The 19,362-nt window shown below is 52.1% G+C and overlaps 6 protein-coding genes and 2 non-coding genes across 8 annotated transcripts; 4 read left to right on the top strand and 4 right to left on the bottom strand.

Moving 5' to 3' along the window:
- The first annotated feature begins 325 nt into the window (after positions 1 to 325).
- PHACADRAFT_259470 (uncharacterized protein) lies at positions 326 to 1,637 on the top strand. Its single transcript, XM_007397882.1, has 5 exons — positions 326 to 430; positions 485 to 1,117; positions 1,174 to 1,249; positions 1,314 to 1,404; positions 1,456 to 1,637. Exons 1-5 carry the CDS (start codon positions 407 to 409, stop codon positions 1,562 to 1,564), a joined length of 933 nt encoding a protein of 310 aa, XP_007397944.1. The 5' UTR covers positions 326 to 406; the 3' UTR covers positions 1,565 to 1,637.
- A 214-nt stretch (positions 1,638 to 1,851) lies between these two features.
- PHACADRAFT_t102 lies at positions 1,852 to 1,935 on the bottom strand. Its single transcript has one exon. It is a non-coding gene; the product is annotated as a tRNA-Asp (tRNA).
- A 674-nt stretch (positions 1,936 to 2,609) lies between these two features.
- On the top strand, positions 2,610 to 3,467 carry PHACADRAFT_185947 (uncharacterized protein). The gene is made up of 4 exons (XM_007397881.1): positions 2,610 to 2,834; positions 2,886 to 2,914; positions 3,046 to 3,191; positions 3,256 to 3,467. The coding sequence occupies exons 1-4, from the start codon at positions 2,672 to 2,674 to the stop codon at positions 3,368 to 3,370; spliced, it is 453 nt and encodes a 150-aa protein (XP_007397943.1). The 5' UTR covers positions 2,610 to 2,671; the 3' UTR covers positions 3,371 to 3,467.
- Positions 3,468 to 4,130: 663 nt separating this feature from the next.
- PHACADRAFT_210939 (uncharacterized protein) lies at positions 4,131 to 5,523 on the bottom strand (the record flags this gene model as incomplete). Its single annotated transcript, XM_007397880.1, has 5 exons — positions 4,131 to 4,412; positions 4,470 to 4,949; positions 5,015 to 5,178; positions 5,296 to 5,439; positions 5,497 to 5,523. The coding sequence occupies 5 exons, from the start codon at positions 5,521 to 5,523 to the stop codon at positions 4,322 to 4,324; spliced, it is 906 nt and encodes a 301-aa protein (XP_007397942.1). The 3' UTR covers positions 4,131 to 4,321.
- Positions 5,524 to 6,560: 1,037 nt separating this feature from the next.
- On the top strand, positions 6,561 to 9,032 carry PHACADRAFT_259464 (uncharacterized protein). The gene is made up of 5 exons (XM_007397879.1): positions 6,561 to 7,665; positions 7,718 to 7,741; positions 7,800 to 8,193; positions 8,243 to 8,600; positions 8,658 to 9,032. Exons 1-5 carry the CDS (start codon positions 6,571 to 6,573, stop codon positions 8,929 to 8,931), a joined length of 2,145 nt encoding a protein of 714 aa, XP_007397941.1. The 5' UTR covers positions 6,561 to 6,570; the 3' UTR covers positions 8,932 to 9,032.
- A 108-nt stretch (positions 9,033 to 9,140) lies between these two features.
- On the bottom strand, positions 9,141 to 9,214 carry PHACADRAFT_t101. The gene has a single exon. It is a non-coding gene; the product is annotated as a tRNA-Val (tRNA).
- Positions 9,215 to 9,345: 131 nt separating this feature from the next.
- On the top strand, positions 9,346 to 10,693 carry PHACADRAFT_259460 (uncharacterized protein). The gene is made up of 5 exons (XM_007397878.1): positions 9,346 to 9,613; positions 9,664 to 10,008; positions 10,064 to 10,125; positions 10,180 to 10,592; positions 10,643 to 10,693. Exons 1-2 carry the CDS (start codon positions 9,487 to 9,489, stop codon positions 10,005 to 10,007), a joined length of 471 nt encoding a protein of 156 aa, XP_007397940.1. The 5' UTR covers positions 9,346 to 9,486; the 3' UTR covers position 10,008; positions 10,064 to 10,125; positions 10,180 to 10,592; positions 10,643 to 10,693.
- A 6,874-nt stretch (positions 10,694 to 17,567) lies between these two features.
- PHACADRAFT_210937 (uncharacterized protein) lies at positions 17,568 to 18,426 on the bottom strand. Its single transcript, XM_007397877.1, has 3 exons — positions 18,007 to 18,426; positions 17,776 to 17,942; positions 17,568 to 17,711 (listed from the first exon to the last, which is right to left on the bottom strand). The coding sequence occupies exons 1-3, from the start codon at positions 18,082 to 18,084 to the stop codon at positions 17,585 to 17,587; spliced, it is 372 nt and encodes a 123-aa protein (XP_007397939.1). The 5' UTR covers positions 18,085 to 18,426; the 3' UTR covers positions 17,568 to 17,584.
- Between the last annotated feature and the right edge of the window lie 936 nt (positions 18,427 to 19,362).

Here is a 19,362-nt window from a genome sequence, read left to right as displayed (position 1 = left end):
GCCTCGTCCAGTCATGACGACCATGAAAATATCCGACATTTTAGCCTCTCAAGTCTCGCTCCTGCAGGAAGCCTCCGAGGCTCTGCCGCACCAGTTCTCGCAATGCACCTACAACCTCGGCTACGTTCGCCAGGCCGTGTACCTATGCCGGACCTGCTCTCAGCGCAGAGGCATTTGCTCCGCGTGCTCTATAGCGTGCCATTCGGACCACGAGCAGCTGGAGCTCTTTCCGAAGCGCAAGTTCAGATGCGACTGTCCCACGTCTGCGTTGACCCACCCTTGCTCGCTGCATCGGAAAGCGGGCCGTAAAGAGACAGACAACACGCTGAACGAATATGGGCAGAACTTTGACGGCGTGTTCTGTCGGTGCGGGAGAGAGTACGACGCGCAGACGGAGGTGGAGACCATGATACAGTGTTTGACATGTGAGGTGCGTTTGTTTTGTGGGATCTGTATGGCTGTTCACCTGGCTCAGTGATCCTAGGATTGGTACCATGAATCGTGCCTCAACATTCGCGAACGTCCCACGTCCCGCGCATCGTCCCCTGAGACCAGTGCTCACGAAGCGAAACCCAGCGGAGCCGAGGATGAGGATGCCGACGCGCATTCCGAGGCTTCATCCTCGGGATTACCGCCTCCCTTGGTCACTGCATCGATGTACGACGTACTGGTCTGCAGCGCATGTGTCGCCAAGATCGACACCCTTCGACGATATGCCGGGACCCCCGGCGTGCTGATGGTCGTTCGAGATACCCCTCAAGACGGCTGGAAGCTCATTGGACGCCCTGAAGACCAAAGCCAACACGTCGACATTGGCACAAATTCTAAGCCTTTTGACAATGCGACGACGGGAGACAAGCGAACACCGTCGCCTTCGGCAGAGGATACACAGCAAGCGAAGCGGTTGCGTACTGCATCGCCGGCCGATGAGGCTCGCACTTCCGTACTGCCTTTGTCTCGGCCTCAACCCTGCCTCGCACCGGGACCGAACCCAAAGGCGCAGGACATTTTGTCTGCGGCAAGGATCGGAGCTCCGAAAGGCTCCGCAGAGTCGCTTGGTGCAGGCGACATTTTCCTTACGCATGGCTGGAGAGACCGGTGGTGTCGTTGCAGCTCGGTGGGCCATAGTCTTCCACCCGGCTTGAATTTCTAATGCTCATGCGGTCGGCTCAGTGTCTTTCCTCTCTGGAAGCTAACTCCTTGCTCGAGGAGGAGGAGACTTACGAGCCTCCCGAGGATCCAGACTCAGGTACCCTCTCATCCGTCATTCTCCGCCATTCACTTGCACTTACGTTAACTGTTTGCGTGCGCAGGCTTGTCGCTCGAGGAGCTAGGTCTCCGAGCGCTGCAACGGCTTCCCCGCGAACGCGCTCTCAACGGTATCCAGGCGTTCAACGAGATGAGGTCAGTCCCTCTTTCGGCTCTTCAGCATGCAAGTCCTCACCGTAATTCCAGGGATCAGCTGATGTCCCACCTACGGCCCTTCGCAGAGCAGGACAAGGAAGTAACCGAGGCAGATATCAGGGCCTTCTTTGAGACGAGAATGTCTGAGAAGGATTCCTAGTTCTCTAGTAGAATACTGTTTTTGCGAGGAGAAGATGAGATGCCACTACCGAACTGGTCTTTTTTTGGAGAACTTGCATGCATCCGTACCATATGTGTGGGCCGAGCAATGTTAGTCAGCCGCAATACAAGTTGTGGGACAATCTCAACTAGTGTCCCCGGACCTTTTGTACTATGTAAGGCATGTTTTCCAGGAGCCAAGTTTCAAGTTTAAACTTTAAACCTCAAGAACTTCAAAAAGAAAGTCAACCCCGAAAATCATGACAACAAGAGACATTGAAGACACAACTCCCTGGCGGGGAGTCGAACCCCGCTTTCGCGCGCACCTCCATAGATGACAGGCGCGTGTACTAACCGATATACTACCAGGGATATCGGTATATCTTCACAAATTAAATGTCTAGTATTATCTTCAGTCCTCATCTCCGCTATAGCCGTTAAGCTAATAATGCACGGGGCGCTTAACGTCCGGCTTCTCTCGGGTATATTCGGCAGCACATGGTATCTGTTGATCGGCACATTGCTGTCAAATTCCGAAGAGGCGTATCGAAGGGACATGTCCTGCGGATTTTTAATTTTTATGTATCATGAGCTTAACGACTGTATCTCGTCGCTACCGGCTGGGTTTCCGTGAAGGCGAAGTATTCTGCGACAAGATCCGCCCTATGGATACGCTCTCTGTTTCGCAGAGTCGAGGTGGAAGTTGTGAGCACTGCAACCACCGTTCCAGTCTCGGGCGTTGGTGTCGAGGCAAGGCAGTGTTGACGCATCGTGGCGCGCTCGGCGCGTCCGCGATATCGCTTGTTGCTTCGCCTGCTTTACCGTATGGGCGATGCCACCAGCCGCTGCGGGACATGTGCATGAAGCTTTCGCAAGCTAATCAAGTTTTTTGGGGTATTTTTCTCTAGTGGAAGCAAACTTATCTCTCCGGAAACCGTGCGCAGCCTCATTCTGCACGAGCACATCAGCGAGAACTCAATGAGACAGTCTCACTTCTGCTGCATCAGATACAGCGCTCATCAGCGCGCAGTGGCACCCGCACTAGCAAATAATGCAATTCCGGACACTGTACAGCCCTTAGAGGCATTGGCTATATAGGCAGCCGGCGATGAGCCTTGCCTCACTTCACGTTCTCTGCCTGGTGCTAGACACTAGAGCTCCTTTTGTGACTTTTCTCAGAGCCACTCTCACTTGCCACCCGTTCTTCTCCCTACACCGCCTGCTAGTCAGTATGGGGGCGGATATAAGCATTTGCTCCAGCGGCCAGATGGGTAAGTTTCGCGTCCATGCTCCGATAATCTCTTGCTGAATGTTCGCTATAGGTGTTGCCACAACCATCGCATCGACAGGCGTGAGTAGCAAATTGACAGTTTGTGGATATCAGAACTGACTATCAGGTTTGCCTATCGGTTCGAAATAGATTCCTATTGTAAGACCTCTTTGGATGGCTTGAAAGTCTCGTTTGCTAATGAGATGATTTAGACCTACTATGGGGTTTTGCTCACCAATGGCGGCAAGGAAATTTCCGCCTCGAACGCCATTGCCCAGAGCTCCAGCGCAGCAACGTCGGCACCGTGCGTCGGCACCTGGGACAACGGCGCATCCGTAACTTGTAACTCCAACGGAGTGTACGTCTCTACAGAATAAGCTGTTTTTTGTTTTTGTTTGATGCTGACTGTCGGCTCGTTGTAGGCCTACTTCTGCGATAGACACGGAGGGAAACCCATGGACTTGCGTGGGCAACACAAGCCCTGTCCCGGGGGCTGAAGAGGAGTTCTCCATGTACGCTTGCTGTAGTCGCGGCTGATGAGTGGGATATGTTCGCTCGTGTGCTCTTTGTCTCCATTGGAGGATAATTTATATAATACTCGGGTTGAACGAGTTTGACCTTGTCGCAAAGTACTGTCTATGTGCTTGCCAAAGGCGTATCTAGCGGCACTTGCCTTGCTAGGTAGCTCGCGCGTTGTCTGCTGTGTGCAGCTGCCTGCATAAAATCGTAGATTGTTTGTTCCGAGCCTGTGGGCATGAGGTCATGGAATCATAGAGTAGTAGGCCTCTGCACTTTGCAGAGAGGTGTGCATTACGATTATTTGGCTGTTATCACCCAACGGTCGTCACAGGTGGGGCCTCTCGGATGGCTGCTTACTCGACCTCAGACATGCCAGACGGAGTCGGTCCTTATCTTGCCCAGCAACAGCACCACTCTCCACTGCAATGCTTCCATTCATGCGGCTTCCGGGTGTTTTGAGGGTCCAGTCGATCCTGTCGGCATTGGTTGTCACAATTTCAAGGCACCAGCGGGACCCGGGTCGTTCTTCTTGAAGTGCCATCAGGCACTGGTGCTAGTACCAAATCATGCGAGTAAGCATTAACCTAGCTTGTCCGTCTCAAGAAAGCTCTCGAGAATATACTACTGCTCTAAAGGCATTACAGGAGTTGTAATGAGGTGGTGTGTGCACGGTGTTATGATTCAACTGTTGACTTTGGGTCCGGGATGATACTCGACATCGTGTGCTATCTTGATGTCCTTACACCGCAATCTGTACGAATTCAGAGCAGTGGCGCAACGGAGACTCCACACGTGGAAACAATCACATCTACATTGTCTGCTACAACCACGCCGTGCGGCCCGAACAGGTAGAGTAACTTCTTGCCCTCCGCCGCACCCGCAGCTGGACATGTACTGCTATCCGGTGTACTACCTTCAGCCTAGCCTGTTTTGGGCTATCCTGTGTCGAACTGAGAGCGAAACAATCTCCTAGAACCAATACTTCGTAATTGCACCGCGTGCCTTCTTCCAAGTGTCCTCACAGGCTTCGACGACAGCGTCAGGCAGCGGGCCCTTCACACTACAGGGTATTCGTGTTAGCCTGCGTGCAGATACCGGTGAGACGACGTTCTCGCACCTGTCTTCCAAAATGGTCTGCAGCTGCTCTTTCGCGCTCGCTGCCACAATGACGCCGTAGTCGTCAGGCTGCAATTTGCTGTGCCACTGCAACCAGCGTAGTGCAACCTCGGTGAGCGTCAGGCCGTGCGCGTGCGCGATGTCCTTCAGCTCAGCGACCGCAGACGCCGAGGGGTAGTACCGCCCGGTGTGAAACCATGAGAAACTGGAGCGGGCCGGGTCAAATTTCGACAGCGGGACGTCCTTGCTCGCGTCGGGGACGAAGAAGCGCTCCGTGAGGTAGCCGCCTGCGAGAGGCGTGTACCCCGCGAACTTGATGTTGAACTTGCGAAGGCAGGGAAAGAGTTCGTTCTCTGTGAGCCGGTCAATGAGGTTGTAGACCCCCTGGTATACGGTGGGCATGACGAAGCCGCGGCGCTTGCAGATGCTCACAACCTCCGCCACCTCAAAGGCCATGTAGTTGGCTAGGCCAAACACCTCGCTGTTTTCGGCGTAGCGACGTGGAAACTTAGAAGTGGGCGTGCAAGACAATATTGTTAGACTCACAATCCACCGGCGTTGTAGATGTCATTGATCGCTTCGAGCGTGTCCTCAAAGGGGAAGCTGCGATCAGGGACATTCAGGTAATACACACGGATTTTCTTGCCATTCAAGGCTTTGACGGACGCCTCGAAGCTCTTCTTAACCTTCTCAGGAGAGTGGTCGCCAGGCTTTAACGGGGTAAAGCTTTGTGTCGGCACACGCCGTTCCTCTAAGGTCCAGACCACCCAGAAACTGTAGGACGGTATTGATCAAACTACTCATGAACAAAGGAGCGCACCGCTTACCTTCTCAGAAGTGCCATTGCAATAGAAAGGTGATGTTTCGATGCTGGTGCAGCCATGACTGACCATAAGATCAACCAACTCTTGCGCAACGGCGGGGTCGGAAACTCGTTCGTCAGTGTTGGCGGCGCCGAACTGACCAGCTCCCTAGAGAATAAGGCTATCAGCTGTGGCCTTCAAAGGTTATGCGCATAGCCTACTCACAAGAATCAGGGGAATGCGAGTGGACATTTTGGCAGCGTGCCGTACGACAGCCATGAGGCGGCAGAAAACGAGACGGAAGTGCTGTTGGCCGTTCTGCTACAGCGAAAAAGAGTCGTTTATATCCTTTCTGGGGACGAAGGCGTCAGTTCTCGAGTGCTGTATGCCCCTCGGTGCTGGGCTGTGTACGAGCTTGTTGAGTTAGGGCCAATTGCATGCGGAGGGAGCCTGCCCCACCTTCCATGCCACATCACAGGGCCATCGTCAGACAACCGACAAAGACAGACGGGATTCATAAAATGCCAATAGGAGGAGGCAAATGGCCGCGGAGACACTCACGACGAGTCAGCGTAGCCTGATGCGTCCAGGTTGTCGGCAGGATTACGGCTTCTAATCTCGCTTCGAATTGCCGGTACCATCGGGATTCGGGAGTGCAGGCGTGCGCGATCAACGCGACGAGCCAGCTTGGACTCGTTCTGAACGGATAGTGCCAAGCTCCTGGGTGCAAACATCGTGGACAGCTCACCCAGCCAAGACTTACGATTTACGACGTAGTACTAGTACAGTACATAAGTACTTGCCCTGAAGGCGAGCATCAGCCGTCCGCGGCCGTAAGCGTTCGCGAGTTCCCGTTTCCCAAAACGGACATAGCATCATATTTCCTGCTATCTCCTAGCTCGTGGATGTATTCATCTGACTCGCAGCTCACTCTTTGTGGTGAACTAGTGCTCAGGGTAAGGTGCTTTAGGTGACGAGTGCATGCCATACTAATTTTTTAGCTGGTTGGGTGAGGCGTACTTTCTCTCTCCAGTTTCTGCGGGCTGACACTTCAGTTACCTTGATAGTCATGCTCAGAATTGGAGTCGAAGTCTCTGCGCAGATCATGAGGCAAACGTCAGGACACCAGCGGAGATGCAGAAGTATCCATCACATGGACTACTCCCCGGGCCGCCAGACATATACTACTGTCCGCCCATCACCTCGCTGGGCTGCCAGTGAGCCCGTGGGGTATATACCAGCTGGCTTCATCCAAGCGCAGCGAAAACCTTCGAGCACTGGAAGGCTCTCGCTTTGGCGATGTTTCCAAGGCTAGCTGCGGTGTTTTCGATACTCCTGCCTTTCGTGCTTGGCGCATCGCCCATCGACCGCCGTGCCATCGTCTCGCGATACAACCCGACGCGCAATGCTTCAAGCCCAATCACACCCATGCAGATTGGCAACGGTCACTTTGCCTTCGGCGCGGATGTGACCGGCCTCCAGACCTTCCTTCCCTTTGCCATCATGTCGGACTGGGGCTGGAAGAACGACAGTCTTCCGCCCGGCAAGACGTGGGCTGACATCTACAATTACCGCGGAGTGGAATGGGACTTCCACGGTCGGCTCGTGCAATACGAGTTTGGCGGCGACCCCTCGGTCGAGGAGTGGCTCGAATCGAACCCAAACCGAGTGAACCTCGGTCGTGTCGGTCTGCTCTTCCTCGATGGCAATGGGGAAGCCCTGAACGTGACAGAAAGCGACCTCGAGAGCATCGAGCAAGAGCTCAATCTTTGGACGGGTACCATGACAAGCCGCTTCTTCTTCGATGATCAACATGTGACCGTGACTACCGTCTCCGCACAAACTAGCAGCACCGTCGGGATCGATATCGACTCTTCGTTGTTGCAAGCCAGAAAGCTCGGCGTGTACCTAGACTTCCCCTGGAACGATGGCTCATCCGATTTTTCGGCCCCATTCGTCGGCGTCTTCAACATGACTAGTAACCATACAACTACGCTTCAGGTGGGTGGCAAGCTCCCTGGTGGTGCCCAGGCGCAAGTTAGCCACACACTCGTAAACTCGACTTTCATCACCTCTGTTGGCGGCGATCAATTCACTATCTCTCGCGATACTCCTGCCGCGCATCGATACTCCATCTATCCTGCCAATGCTTCGAACTCCTTTTCCCTATCTGTATCCTATTCGTTGCCTAACGACACGCCGGAGACCGTCGCCCCGTACCAGTCTGTGGCCGAAGAGTCAGTCCAAACTTGGGAACAATTCTGGTCGGACAGTGGATTCGTCGACGTCTACACGGGCTCTTCCGACTCAAGGGCAGACGAGTTGCAAAGACGTATCATTTTGTCTCGTTACCTCATGCGAGTCAACGAAGCTGGTGACACTTCTCCGCAAGAAGTGAGTGTCCTATTGTCGATCTCGGGCCATGTCGCTCACGCCCTTTCCCCAGTCAGGTCTAGTCAACGACGGATGGGTACGCTGTCCTCCGCCCGCGCGATACCCCCAAAACGTGCTCATGACCGCTGTTTTAGTTTGGGAAATTCCACATGGAGATGGTTTTCTGGCACCTCGGGCATTGGGCGCTGTGGAACAACTGGGATCTCCTCAACCGGACCATGGGGATGTACCATCGATTCCTGGAGACGTCCATTCAACGGGCGCAGGTGCAGCAGGGCTTCAGCATGGGTGCGCGATGGTCGAAGATGACCGACCCCTCCGGCCGATCTGCACCCGGCGACATCAACGAGCTGCTTATCTGGCAACAGCCTCACCCGCTCGTGTTCGCCGAATACCAGTACCGGGCGACCAAGTCCCAGGCGACGCTCGAGAACTGGCAGAACGTCATCAGAGAGACTGCGAACTGGATGACTGCGTTCGCATGGTTGAACGAGAGCACGGGTCGGTATGATCTTGGTCCGCCGATGTGTAGGCATTCGTGTATTCGCATCTTGCGGTTGGCTGATGTTGAATGTAGACGTCGTTGCAGAAGATACCAGTCCCAACGTGACCCGCAACCCAGCGTTCGAACTTGCATACTGGAAGTATGGTCTGGGTCTCGCGGAGACGTGGATGCAACGACTAGGACTTGTGGCACCCAGTGCCTGGAATGATGTCAAGGAGAACCTTGCTCCTCTTCCGATTGAAGATGGCTTATATGCCGTATACGAAGGAATCGAATCCAACTTCTGGACAGATCCGACGTACATCAACGATCACCCCGCCCTCGTCGGTCTGCACGGCTGGCTACCGCCCATCGATGGCGTCAACCTCACGATTGCGAAGTTGACCGCAGACAAGGTGTACACTACCTGGAACGTCAGCAACTGTTGGGGGTGCGTCCGCAACCTTTTTTTAATGCACGACCTCTGCTGATAGATGGTCTCGGCTAGGTGGGACTTCCCTATGCTCGCCATGTCGGCTGCGCGCAACGGAGAGACGGAACAGGCAATAGAGTGGCTGCTCAACCCGCTGTATCAATTCGACGACGTCGGCATGCCTGTCGGAGGCGTGCGAGTGCCCACGCCGTATTTCCCTGGCTCTGGCAGCCTGCTGTACGCCATAGCAATGATGGCCGAAGGGTGGGATGGCAGCACGACACAGGCACCTGGGTTCCCTGGAACGGGGTGGAATGTAAGGACGGAGGCGATGAGCAAAGCGTTGTGATCCCCGCGGGTCTGAAGAAACGATTCTCGGTTGAGCTTGTTTCAAACCTTCCATTCGATGATAATAATCTGCCAAGATATCGAGATTTTCGGAAGCAAATAATTCACTCATTCTTTACGAGATTAACACGAGCCTCGAAGCCAGAAATGAGATATCTTTTTTAAAAGGAAAATTAAAAGTTAAAATTATTATAGAAAGGAGATAAAAACTGAGTCGACCCAGGCTCGAACTGAGGACCTTCTGTGTGTTAGACAGATGCGATAACCAACTACGCCATCGACCCTTCTCAGTTCACAAAAATTTATATTGATCTACCAACGGACGCCTGTTTCGTCACGTCGCCAACGTTGCGCCCGTGGACTTCGTTCGCGATGAAGCTGGTGCTGTACCAGCCTTCACCTCCGTGAGTATCGACTCGCAACAAAGTCGACATCTCGCAGGTGAGGGATGCTGACGCTAAGGAGACCAAGGCCGGTGCCTTTCTGAGCTATCACCTTCACATTATCTCCGAGTCCTCAAAGCAGAGGCGTGCCCCTTGAGGCTCGAACTTCGACCATGTCCTTGGGCACCTCCGCAGCCCCAATCAAGGGCTCATGTTTCTGTGGGGCCGTCTCTTACAGCCTGGCTGGAAGACCAATTATGAGTGTCTACTGTCATTGCACCATTTGCCAGAAGTTGAACGGTAGACGTCCTCGATGAGTTATCGCAACGTTCTGCTGATTTCTCATCCAGGCTGTCCTTTTGTTCATACTATGCATTTTAAGGGCTCAGACTTTACTTGGAGTCATGCTCAGCCCCACGAAGCCCAGCTCGACTTCTACATCATTCCGAGCAAGCCGCACAAGACTCGCTGTCGATGCAAGACGTGCGGAGCGACCGTTGCTTCGTACAATTCTGACACTAGATGCTGGAGTGTCTGGGGCCCTCAACTGAAGCGTGACGCTGCGGGTAAGATTGAGGCCTGGGAACTAGTGAAACCGAGCGCGCACATGTTTTATGGAACGCGTATACTCGACGTCGGGGATGAGTTGGGAAAATGGGAAGGGTATGAGAACAGATCGACCAGACTTGGTTGAGGTCAGGCTTAATGATGCCATTTTGCCTGCGGTAATGAGCTGACGCGTTGGCGTAGGTCACTCGACGTATACCGTCCAACCCCTTCTGACTTCCCTGCATCGTGACTGCAGCATAATTGTGAGTTGCTCTCCCTACTACCTCGCCTCGAAATGCGTCCTAATGCGATTCCAGTGATCATTTCGGGCCCTTTGCGCCATGTCTTACATGTACAAGTAGCAATAATATCCTTATGGTCTGACTTACTGCGCGTATATTTTTCGCATAATAACTTACTCTTGACAGCACACACAGCACAGCACGAAAATTCATGATTCCCTCCTTCAAGTTAACCTCGACCCGTCCTTCAAAGAATAATCGGGATGCAACCGATGGAGATATGACCGCCCTAGACGTCCTCAATGAAGCAGCTCGTGTGGATGTGTACCACGTTGATATTCTCGCAACATACGACATTAGCGGAGCAGGCTGGCCCGGAGCCAGCGCTGACTACGGTGTGCGACCGTTCTCCGATGTCTGACGGTGGCATCCAGAGCACAGCACCCGTCTGCGAGGCAAATTCTCTCTGCTGCGAGAACTCTGTCTTGGTGTGCTCTCCCTCTTGGTACAAGACAGTGTAACTAATGCAACAACACAGGGAGGTCTCGTTAGCGCGCTGGCTGCGTCTTTCTTTAAGCATCTAGCTCCATTTGCTCTAGGCGTAATTTTCCCCTGCCAAGCTTCGCTCCTCGCCCGTATTGTACACTATCGGATAAACTTTAAGCCTGAGTATGCATGGACGCTTGGACATGTTTATCGTTAGTAACTTCATCTCCATAAGAGCGTTCTGTCATTTCGATGGTCTCCTTGCAATCTACTGCTCCACATTTGAGCTTTCTTATATACCTTCTCCGGTGGACATCGCTTTGCTACCAAACAGCTCGGACTTCGCCTTCTAAATAATGTACGACTTTTTGAGCTACAAAATCTATCCGTGTCGTAGGAAGGCGAAACGACTTTGCTGTTGTTTTCTGGCCCTCGGCCCCTCGGGTCGTATGTCAGAATGGATGACTGGCAGACACTGGCGCTTATACCAAGCTTGTCCTGTAGTTCCCTAGTCTCAGGCCCCAACTCCCTTTTCTTCCAGATCCGCGACCTTCCGAGCCTAGAGTTTCACCATACGGCGTAGACACAGGGTGGTAAGCGCAGTTTTTTTCTTGAGAAAACTCAGGCAAAAGCGGCTAAACAAGGCCCAGTTATTCCTCGATTCTACGCTGATGCAAACTGAGGAGAAACTGGTGCAAAACCAGCCAAAATGGTCTAAAACACAGTAAAACTGGCGGAAAACTGAGTTTTGCCTTCGGTTTTTTCAGGTGAAAACCGGAGAAAGTTGGAGCCTTGTTCAATCAGTTTTTGGCCAATTTTACGCCGGAAAAAAGCGCGCTTACCACCCAGTGAGAGTGGACGACAGATATTGCGCCGTGCTCAAAGTTTGTGCGCTGAGTTTATTTGACGCCTGCGGAAGTCTACATAACTGGTCTAGGTAACCGTGCGCGCTCGCTCGGTTGCTTGGTTGCTCTCCAGTTATGTAGTCTTCCGCTTCGTGGAGCCGGTTGCTGTGATTTAATACAAAGACATGTCGATCCACCGTGCCTGAGGCTCAACGGATCGTCTCGCTTGCGGACGACGTTAATAATCGCACTTCTGCTTCCGTCTCCCATCTAACTCAGGCTCGACCACACAACATTTACAGGACAGTCGCGGAGCTTTAGCAGTCCGCCCTGTTCGCGAGCTAGGTCAGCATACCTCAGCGGTCCGGTTAGTACGGGCCAGTACTGGTCAGTCTATCCTAATGACCTTTAGCTGTGGAACAGCCTGGAAGACGGCACGTAAGATGGTCGAATGGCGGAGTCCAGAAGTGCTTGCTCTGATCAAGTACCTATTTTCACTGAATACTTTGTTCTCCCTTGGCTTCTATGCGTAAGCTGCCACTTCACGCTGACCTCTTCATGAGAGATACCAGTCCTGACCCGTTTCGGTAGCTGGTATTTCATCCTGTCGCTGCCTAAGGTCGAGTTCCGCCTCATGACGCGCACGACTAGGTTTCAACTGGTTCATGTAAGTTATTCAGGTGCTCAACCCTGAACGTATGCTCATCAATCAGCTGTGCTAAGGTTTGTTACCTAGTCGCACGCTACGCGCATCTTTTCTCGTGTGTTTCGTTGCAAGTCTCGAGTTAGTGTTCCTCGGATATTCAAGTAACTCACAACCTTCGCATTTCGCAGGGCTGTGGCTGCAAACATGAAGAATCCTCCGACCAAAGGCCGTTCCGGTTTGGGTAGTACCGTTGCACAGCATTCTATCATGCATCTTGCTAACATTCCGAGGGTTTCATACAGCTCTGATGAAGCTCAATGCGGTACGAACCTCTGCTTTGTGGATGATTGCCTGTGTCTAATTCAGGCGCAGATCATGGATGACCTTGCGCTGGCTGCGTCCAGCGGAAATCTTGCTTTACGCGCGTCAGTCTTGTATGCCATTGGTCTTGCGAATGTCTTAACCCCTATCGCACGCACAGAATGGCACTTTGGAGCGACAAGCGAGCTGTGTCTTGTGGTATCATCAGCTTGTGCATGGGTCACTTGACTTACGCCGTAATTCGTGAGTGAACAACCTGTCGACAAAAATTATGTGTGAAGCTGACAAAGATGCTAGTGGGCGGTGTAATAGTTCGCCAGAAATGGGACTCTGTTCATCATATATATGCTGTTGACTCCAACGTAGTGCGCAAACCGTTCGCTGCCTTTTTGATATTCAGTCAGTCCATTTACCCGGAAAGTGCGTTCCTTCTACTGATGGCTCATGGTTCGACAGCAATAATTTGGGACATTTCAATCCTGATTCTGACTGTCTCGGGTATGCACAGGCCGAAGAACCGCGCTCCAGAATCGCCGCTTTGGTCAACGTTGCTGTACCAAGGGGCAAGATATGTTATGATCACGCTTCTGATCTATATATCCATCGCTGTATGTATGTCTTTTGCGCTGGCTTTTCTCGTCGTAACAAATTTGCCTTGACAGGTTTTGTATATTCTGAATTTGAATGGTGTGTACATACCCGTGGTCGCATAATCTTGCCATGCTAACGCGCAAAATATACTGTAGAGACCATGAACATCTTCTTGATGCCGCCTGGTAAGGCCATTGAATCTATCTTGTCGAGGACTGATGACATCCTCGTGGGGGCTGCCAGGGTGCTCGATTAGGTATAACGCCGCCTGATGTGCCATGTAAACGCAGACTGATAGCATGAGCTCTTTGCAGTGTTATCGTATCCTCGTCGGCCGTATCTTCCTTGCTGAAAATGTGCGAGGAAAGCCAGAAGGGGTACGTCGGGGATATACGTAGTTGTACTAACGCTCATCATATTTCCCCATAGCACGGGCCCCACTTCTCAAAATGCTCGGCGCCCGGAAAGAACGCCGAACGGCAAAAGTAGCCACATCTTTTCGTCTGTCGTGGACCCGTACGTTTGTTCTGTCTTAGTTCATTATCTTTTGCTTATGCTTGTTGCTCTGCAGGGAAGGATCGCGCACATCTAGTCAGATAGACGACTCGCTGGCGCCGATTAGCTATATAGAACCGGGTGTCACGTCAGTCTGGGGGGCCGAGCGGGGGTTGGGGCCATCGAGGAGATGTCTGTGTGACTCCGCAATGCAGACATGTATCTGATAGCTAGTCTAATTGTTTGATAGCCTCTTGGCCCGTTGACATCGCAGGAAGCGGACTATTTTGCCCCTTGTGTCCAATTAGTCAGAGCTGCGGATGTGCTCAATCGCGAACGGCCATAAGGGCTCGTTCATGAGCCATATCTTGTCGCACACTAGGCACTGTGAGTCCGCGACCTCCGCTTTGCTCGCCCTAGCAGACTGGACTCACCGGGCGGCATCATGGGTGGCTGCGAAAGCGCTCCGAGTCTCTCTCACACTCTCGCTTGCCTTCCTGCTTGAACACGCAGCGAGTAGCCGTCGATGGAGCTGCGTACCACGTGAGTCCCAGACGGGGCGGACTCTAGCAGAGTGCGGGGTCGGTTCGCACGTATGGAGTGCAGCCCGACTCGGAGACGCCGCTGTTCGGCCGCAGACTTATCTCATGACATGACAGAGGGCCTAGAATTGCTGGGTTCAGCGGCTAGTAATAGCACGGCGGAGTACTGCTCGTTGTCCGCGCATAATGGAGAGTGGCTGAATTCCTTGAGGGACATGCCTAAATTCAATACAACATATTGAAGTGCAAACATTCCAACTGACATCTAATGAGCCCTGGGCTGTCCCGGACAAATATCAAGAGCTCTGGAATGATACACTCCTATACTCATACAACAAGGTACATAGAAATATACATTCCACAGATACCGGAAGGCGCATTTACCAATGAATCCCCAACTATGGAGTGATATCAGCTTGATACAAATCTCTGAGGCATCATGCACGCCGTATCTTCAATTCAGATTTACTCAGAGAAGCAGACGAAAGAGTTCAGGCGGTCATTGTAGTTCGTGTTGCCGTCACCGAGGTCAGCAATATCAGGGTTCGTGATGTCACCAAGACCATCGCCGGTGCACGAGAAGTTGCTGCCGTTCTCTACATAACTGGAGAGCAGCCGCTCGGTAACTCTCCGATTATGTAGGCTTCCGTTCCCCAGAGCTAGTTACCCTGGCTCCCCATCACAACTTGTCAGTTGGTCATGTTTCAAGCCGAACGGCCCATCTCGCTTGCGGACGACATTGAAAATTGTAGTTTTGCCTCCACCTTCCATTTAATACGACCGTACGACAGTTGTAGGACACCCGCGGAGCTGTAGCAGTCCCCCTTCCTCGCCGGCCGGATCGCAATACCTGATCACACAGAATAGTACAGGCCAGTGCTGGCCCTACTCATCCCTCTGACCTCCAGCCTTCGAATAGGAAGACGGCGCGCAAGATGGTGGAATGGCAAAGCCCCAGAGTGCTCGCTCTAACCTCGTACCTGTTCTCATCAAACATCATATTCTCACTCGGGCTCTATTCGTAAGTTGCCGCTTCACACTGATTCTCTTCGTAGGACATGCCAGTCCTGACGCTCTTTGGAAGCTGGTACTTCATCTTGTCGCTGCACAAGGTCGAGTTCCACCTCGTAACGTGTAGGAGAAATTTTCAACTGGTCCACGTAAGTTATTCAGGCGTTCAACCTCTTCCTGCTGTACGCTTACCGGTCAGCTCTGCTCAGGTCTGTTACCTAATTGCACGCTATGCGCATCTCTTCTCTCTTGTTTCATTGCAAGTTTCGCGTTGGTGTTCCTCTGATTCGAGTAGCTCACAAGCTTCGCGTTTCATAGAACTGTGATCACAAACACAAAGTTGTCTCCCGTTAGCCACTGCGCTGGTTTAGGTAATGCCCTGCGCTGTGTAATATCTCATCTTGCTAGCATTCTGAGGACCTCTTGTAGTTCTGATAAAGCTCACTTCGGTGTGGCTCTCTACTATATGGACGATCATCTGAATCTAATTCAGGTATAGCTCATGGACGATCTTGCGCTGGCCGCGTCCAGTGGAAATCTTGCTTTACGCGCGTGAGTCTCTTGTCTCATTGGTCTTGATACAGCTCCTGCAAAAACATCTTATTCCTTTCCCACATGCACAGAATGGTACTCTGGAAGGATAAACGAGTCGTGTACTGGGGTATCTTCAGCATATGCGTAGGCCATTTAGCTTACGCCATATTAAGTGAGAGAATGCTCCGGCGATGCACTATGTGAGGCTGACAGACATGCCAGTCGGCAGCGTGTTAGTCACCCACAGAACATGGAACTCCGTTCGCCATACATGCATCTCTGACCCCCACATCGTGCGCAAACCGTTTGTTGCATTTCTGCTGCTCAGTTAGTCCATTCAATTGGAACTTGTACTTTCCTTGCTGATGTCTCATGGTACGACAGCAATAGTTTGGGATGTTTCGATCCTAATTCTGACGGTCTTAGGCATGCGCAGGAAGCAGCTCGCAAGAGGATCGCCATTTTGGTCACCATTGCTGATACAGGGGGCAAGTTATGTCATAGTCACGCTTCTAGTCTATATATCTATTACTGTACGTATGCCATTTGTATGCTCTGCCCCCGTCTAACGACAAACGAATTCTTTTGATAGGTTCTGTACATCCTTAACTTAAATGGTGAGTGCATATCTGGTGACTTATCGCTTGAGTTTGCTATGCTTACGCGCAAGATGTACTACAGTGATCATGAATACTATCTTGATGCCGCCAGGTGAGACAGTTTTACGAATTTGTTTAGTCAGAACTAGGCTGACAATGTCCTCGCTGGGGACTGTCAGGGTGCACGATCAGGTATGACGCTGCTTCATTTACCATATAAACTCGGGCTGGTCTTAGCTCTTCAGTGTTATCGTGTCCTCGTCCGCTGTGTCTTCCCTACTGAACATACCCGAGGATGGGAACATACTCTCGAGTGTCGTGGATCTGTATGTTTAATTTGTCAATACTTCACCGTCCTTTTGTTTACCTTTGTTTCACTACAGAGAGGAATCGCTCACGTCGAGCCAGATGGACGAGTCGGTGTCAACCGGCCACACGAGGCTGGGCTTACCAGTTGAAAGGGTCGTCGCGTTGGAACAAGGACCATCGGAGGGATATTGATATGAATTCGTGACATAGATGTACACCTAGTGATCAGTCTAAGTGTCGTTGGCCTCTCAGTTCGCTGAACTTGCGTATAAAAGGCCACCTTGTCACCCCCGTTCGAGGTCCTTCCTTCCCTCCTTGTGCGTCTGTAAGTACGTGTGTATCGCAGTTGTTACGCCTCAAACACCGCTACGTGCGACCGTGCGCAGTGCCCGTGTACGGCGGGTGGACCTACCAGGCATCACGATGGCCGCAGAAGTGCGTGCTCATGCACCCTTGTCTCATCGCCCTCTTGCAACATGCAGCGGCGGCCGTCGGCAGAGCAGCGCACTATACGGACCCCGGATGAGGCGGGTCCAGCGGAGGCACAGGATCCACAGACTCGTACGCGCGCCGCTCAGGCTGGCACAACATATGGCGTCCAAATAATGGCTGCGAACGGTCGAGATGGCCTCAAACTTCTGGGCTCATCAAAAACACGGCAGAGATCATCTATTCAGAGGTAATTGTGCGGGACGCTGTCGCCCACGCTCGGTCAGTTTTATGAGCTTACTGCGAAGGTATAAGTGTAGTCTGTGGATGTACTAGTACTAGTAGCCGTCTTCAGGGACGCAGCAGATGAGAAGTATTAGAAGGCCGTGATCGAGTGCTGCCTGTTGTTTCCGAATGACAAGCGACTGGATTGAATATCATAGATTCAATGCAAATATTCCGACTGGTATCAAGTGAGCCCGAAGCTGCTCTGTCTAGAAAAAAATGCAGAACTCTAGATTGATACCTATACAACAACGTACATAGAGATACACATTCGGCAGGTACCGGAGAGCGCATTTACTAATGAATAACCAACTGTGGTTCAATGTCAGCTCGATGTGAATATCCGCGAGATTATCCAGATCACCAGGCTGTACCTTTAGACTAGGCTTACTCAGAGGAGCAGCGGAAAGAGTTCAGGCGGTCATTGTAGTTCGTGTGGCCGCTACCGAGGTCCGCGTAACCAGGGAACGTGATGTCACCAAGACCATCGCCAACGCACAAGGAGTTCGAGTTGCTGTCATTGTCAGCGAAGGTCAGAAATGCATCAAATCGACAGGGATAGCAGCCAGAAGACATACACGAAGGCAGTGCAGACCCATCCTGACGGCGGCCCGATGGCAGAGACGTCGTTCTGGAAACCACTGGGGAAGACGACGCACTGGCCGTCGCTGAATCCAATGTTAGTGCAGTCCGATCCCCAGTTGGCGTTGGTGCAGACGAATAGGTTGCCACCGGCATCGCGGACCTGGACAATCGGCGTCAGGTAGGTCTGGAAGGAACGGCGGGACAGGGAGGAAGAAGGAGCATACTTCGATGGGGGAGGCGGCGGCGTAGCCTACGAAGGCGACGACGGTGGCGAGGAGAACGGAGCCGAGCTTGAACTGCATGATGATAAAGGTGATGCGAAGAAGCTAAGGCTGGTTGCGCTGAACTGTGAAGGAACAAAAGACTGTGCCCGCTGTCCCAATCCTCGAGAGCTTTTATACTTTCTGGGGGCTGCGTCCCCAGTTAATAAGCGCATGAGATCCATATGTGCGCTGCGCTCTGCAGCTGTATCAGCTCGGGAAACCATGTGCGGAGGCTACGCTGGTGTCTTAGGCTCAGCCACACTGGTGTCACGTCAGCAAAACCGCCCGTGCCCTGAGACACCCTGACGAACCTTCGTCAGGTCGTGTCAGATCTAGTGTTGTGGAAGAAACTACCCGCCGATGTAACTTACCGGTGTCAGAAAGTAGCGGTCATGGGGCTGTAAGTAAGGGGTGTAAGTTCCCGTTTCTTACATAGGCGTCTAATATGTAAGTTACGGTAAGTAAATGTAAGAAAAGCGTGTAAGTTACAATGTCAGTTGCAAGTCAGCTCTACACCCACAACGTCAGGACACCAAAGGAGTCCAATGACTCCGAGACCACCCTCGACAATGCCGCCACGTCTTTTCTCACTTCAGATGACTTCGGTACCTCCTCTGCTAGCAGCGCACCTAAGACTGAAGAGCTGAGGTTAAGCTCGGGCTCAGCTGCAAGGCTGCTTCCTCTGTGGCCAGTGCAGTCAAGGCAAGATATGACTCAGTCACAAACCACATGATAGTAGTCATTTGTGCTTAAGCCGTATCTTATACCCCTTCCTCCTTGCAGTTACAGTTGGGAGCTGACAGCGAATGTGAAGGCTTGTGAGATGGACGCTGGCGCTACTATCTATTTGTACGCTAGCAGTAACAGGGAAGCCGCACGAGCATCGGATCCGACATCTGCCAGTGTGTCGTCTCTTTGGAATGTGGAATTTAGAGAGTTGTAACAGCATGGCAATGTGTCGAGTTTATTCGAGCGAAAAGTACTGCCTTACTCTTGGTGAAGCATTTGGAGACGCCCACGATAAACAGCACCAAATACAGTACGAGTCCGCTAAGCGCTTTATACTGAATGTTACGCTAAACGTCGAACATCGGCTGGTGGTTGTGGTACGAGGCCTTACAAGCTTCGACATGTTCTTAAAATGTAAGGGTCATTATTTCAGTGCAGACACAGTTGATCTGCATGATACTGATACGCTCGAGTATCACAGAGGTTCTATACGGGCCTGATGCTTGTGTTAGCACCGACGCACAGGATCACTCGCTTGCTGCTTAACTTGCGCGTCGAAGTTCGGCGGATATTAAGTACCGCTCTCAA

The sequence above is a fragment of the Phanerochaete carnosa genome (assembly GCF_000300595.1).
Source record: "Phanerochaete carnosa HHB-10118-sp unplaced genomic scaffold PHACAscaffold_7, whole genome shotgun sequence".
In the NCBI taxonomy this organism is placed as follows: domain Eukaryota; kingdom Fungi; phylum Basidiomycota; class Agaricomycetes; order Polyporales; family Phanerochaetaceae; genus Phanerochaete; species Phanerochaete carnosa.
This window is presented reverse-complemented; position numbering and strand designations above follow the sequence as displayed.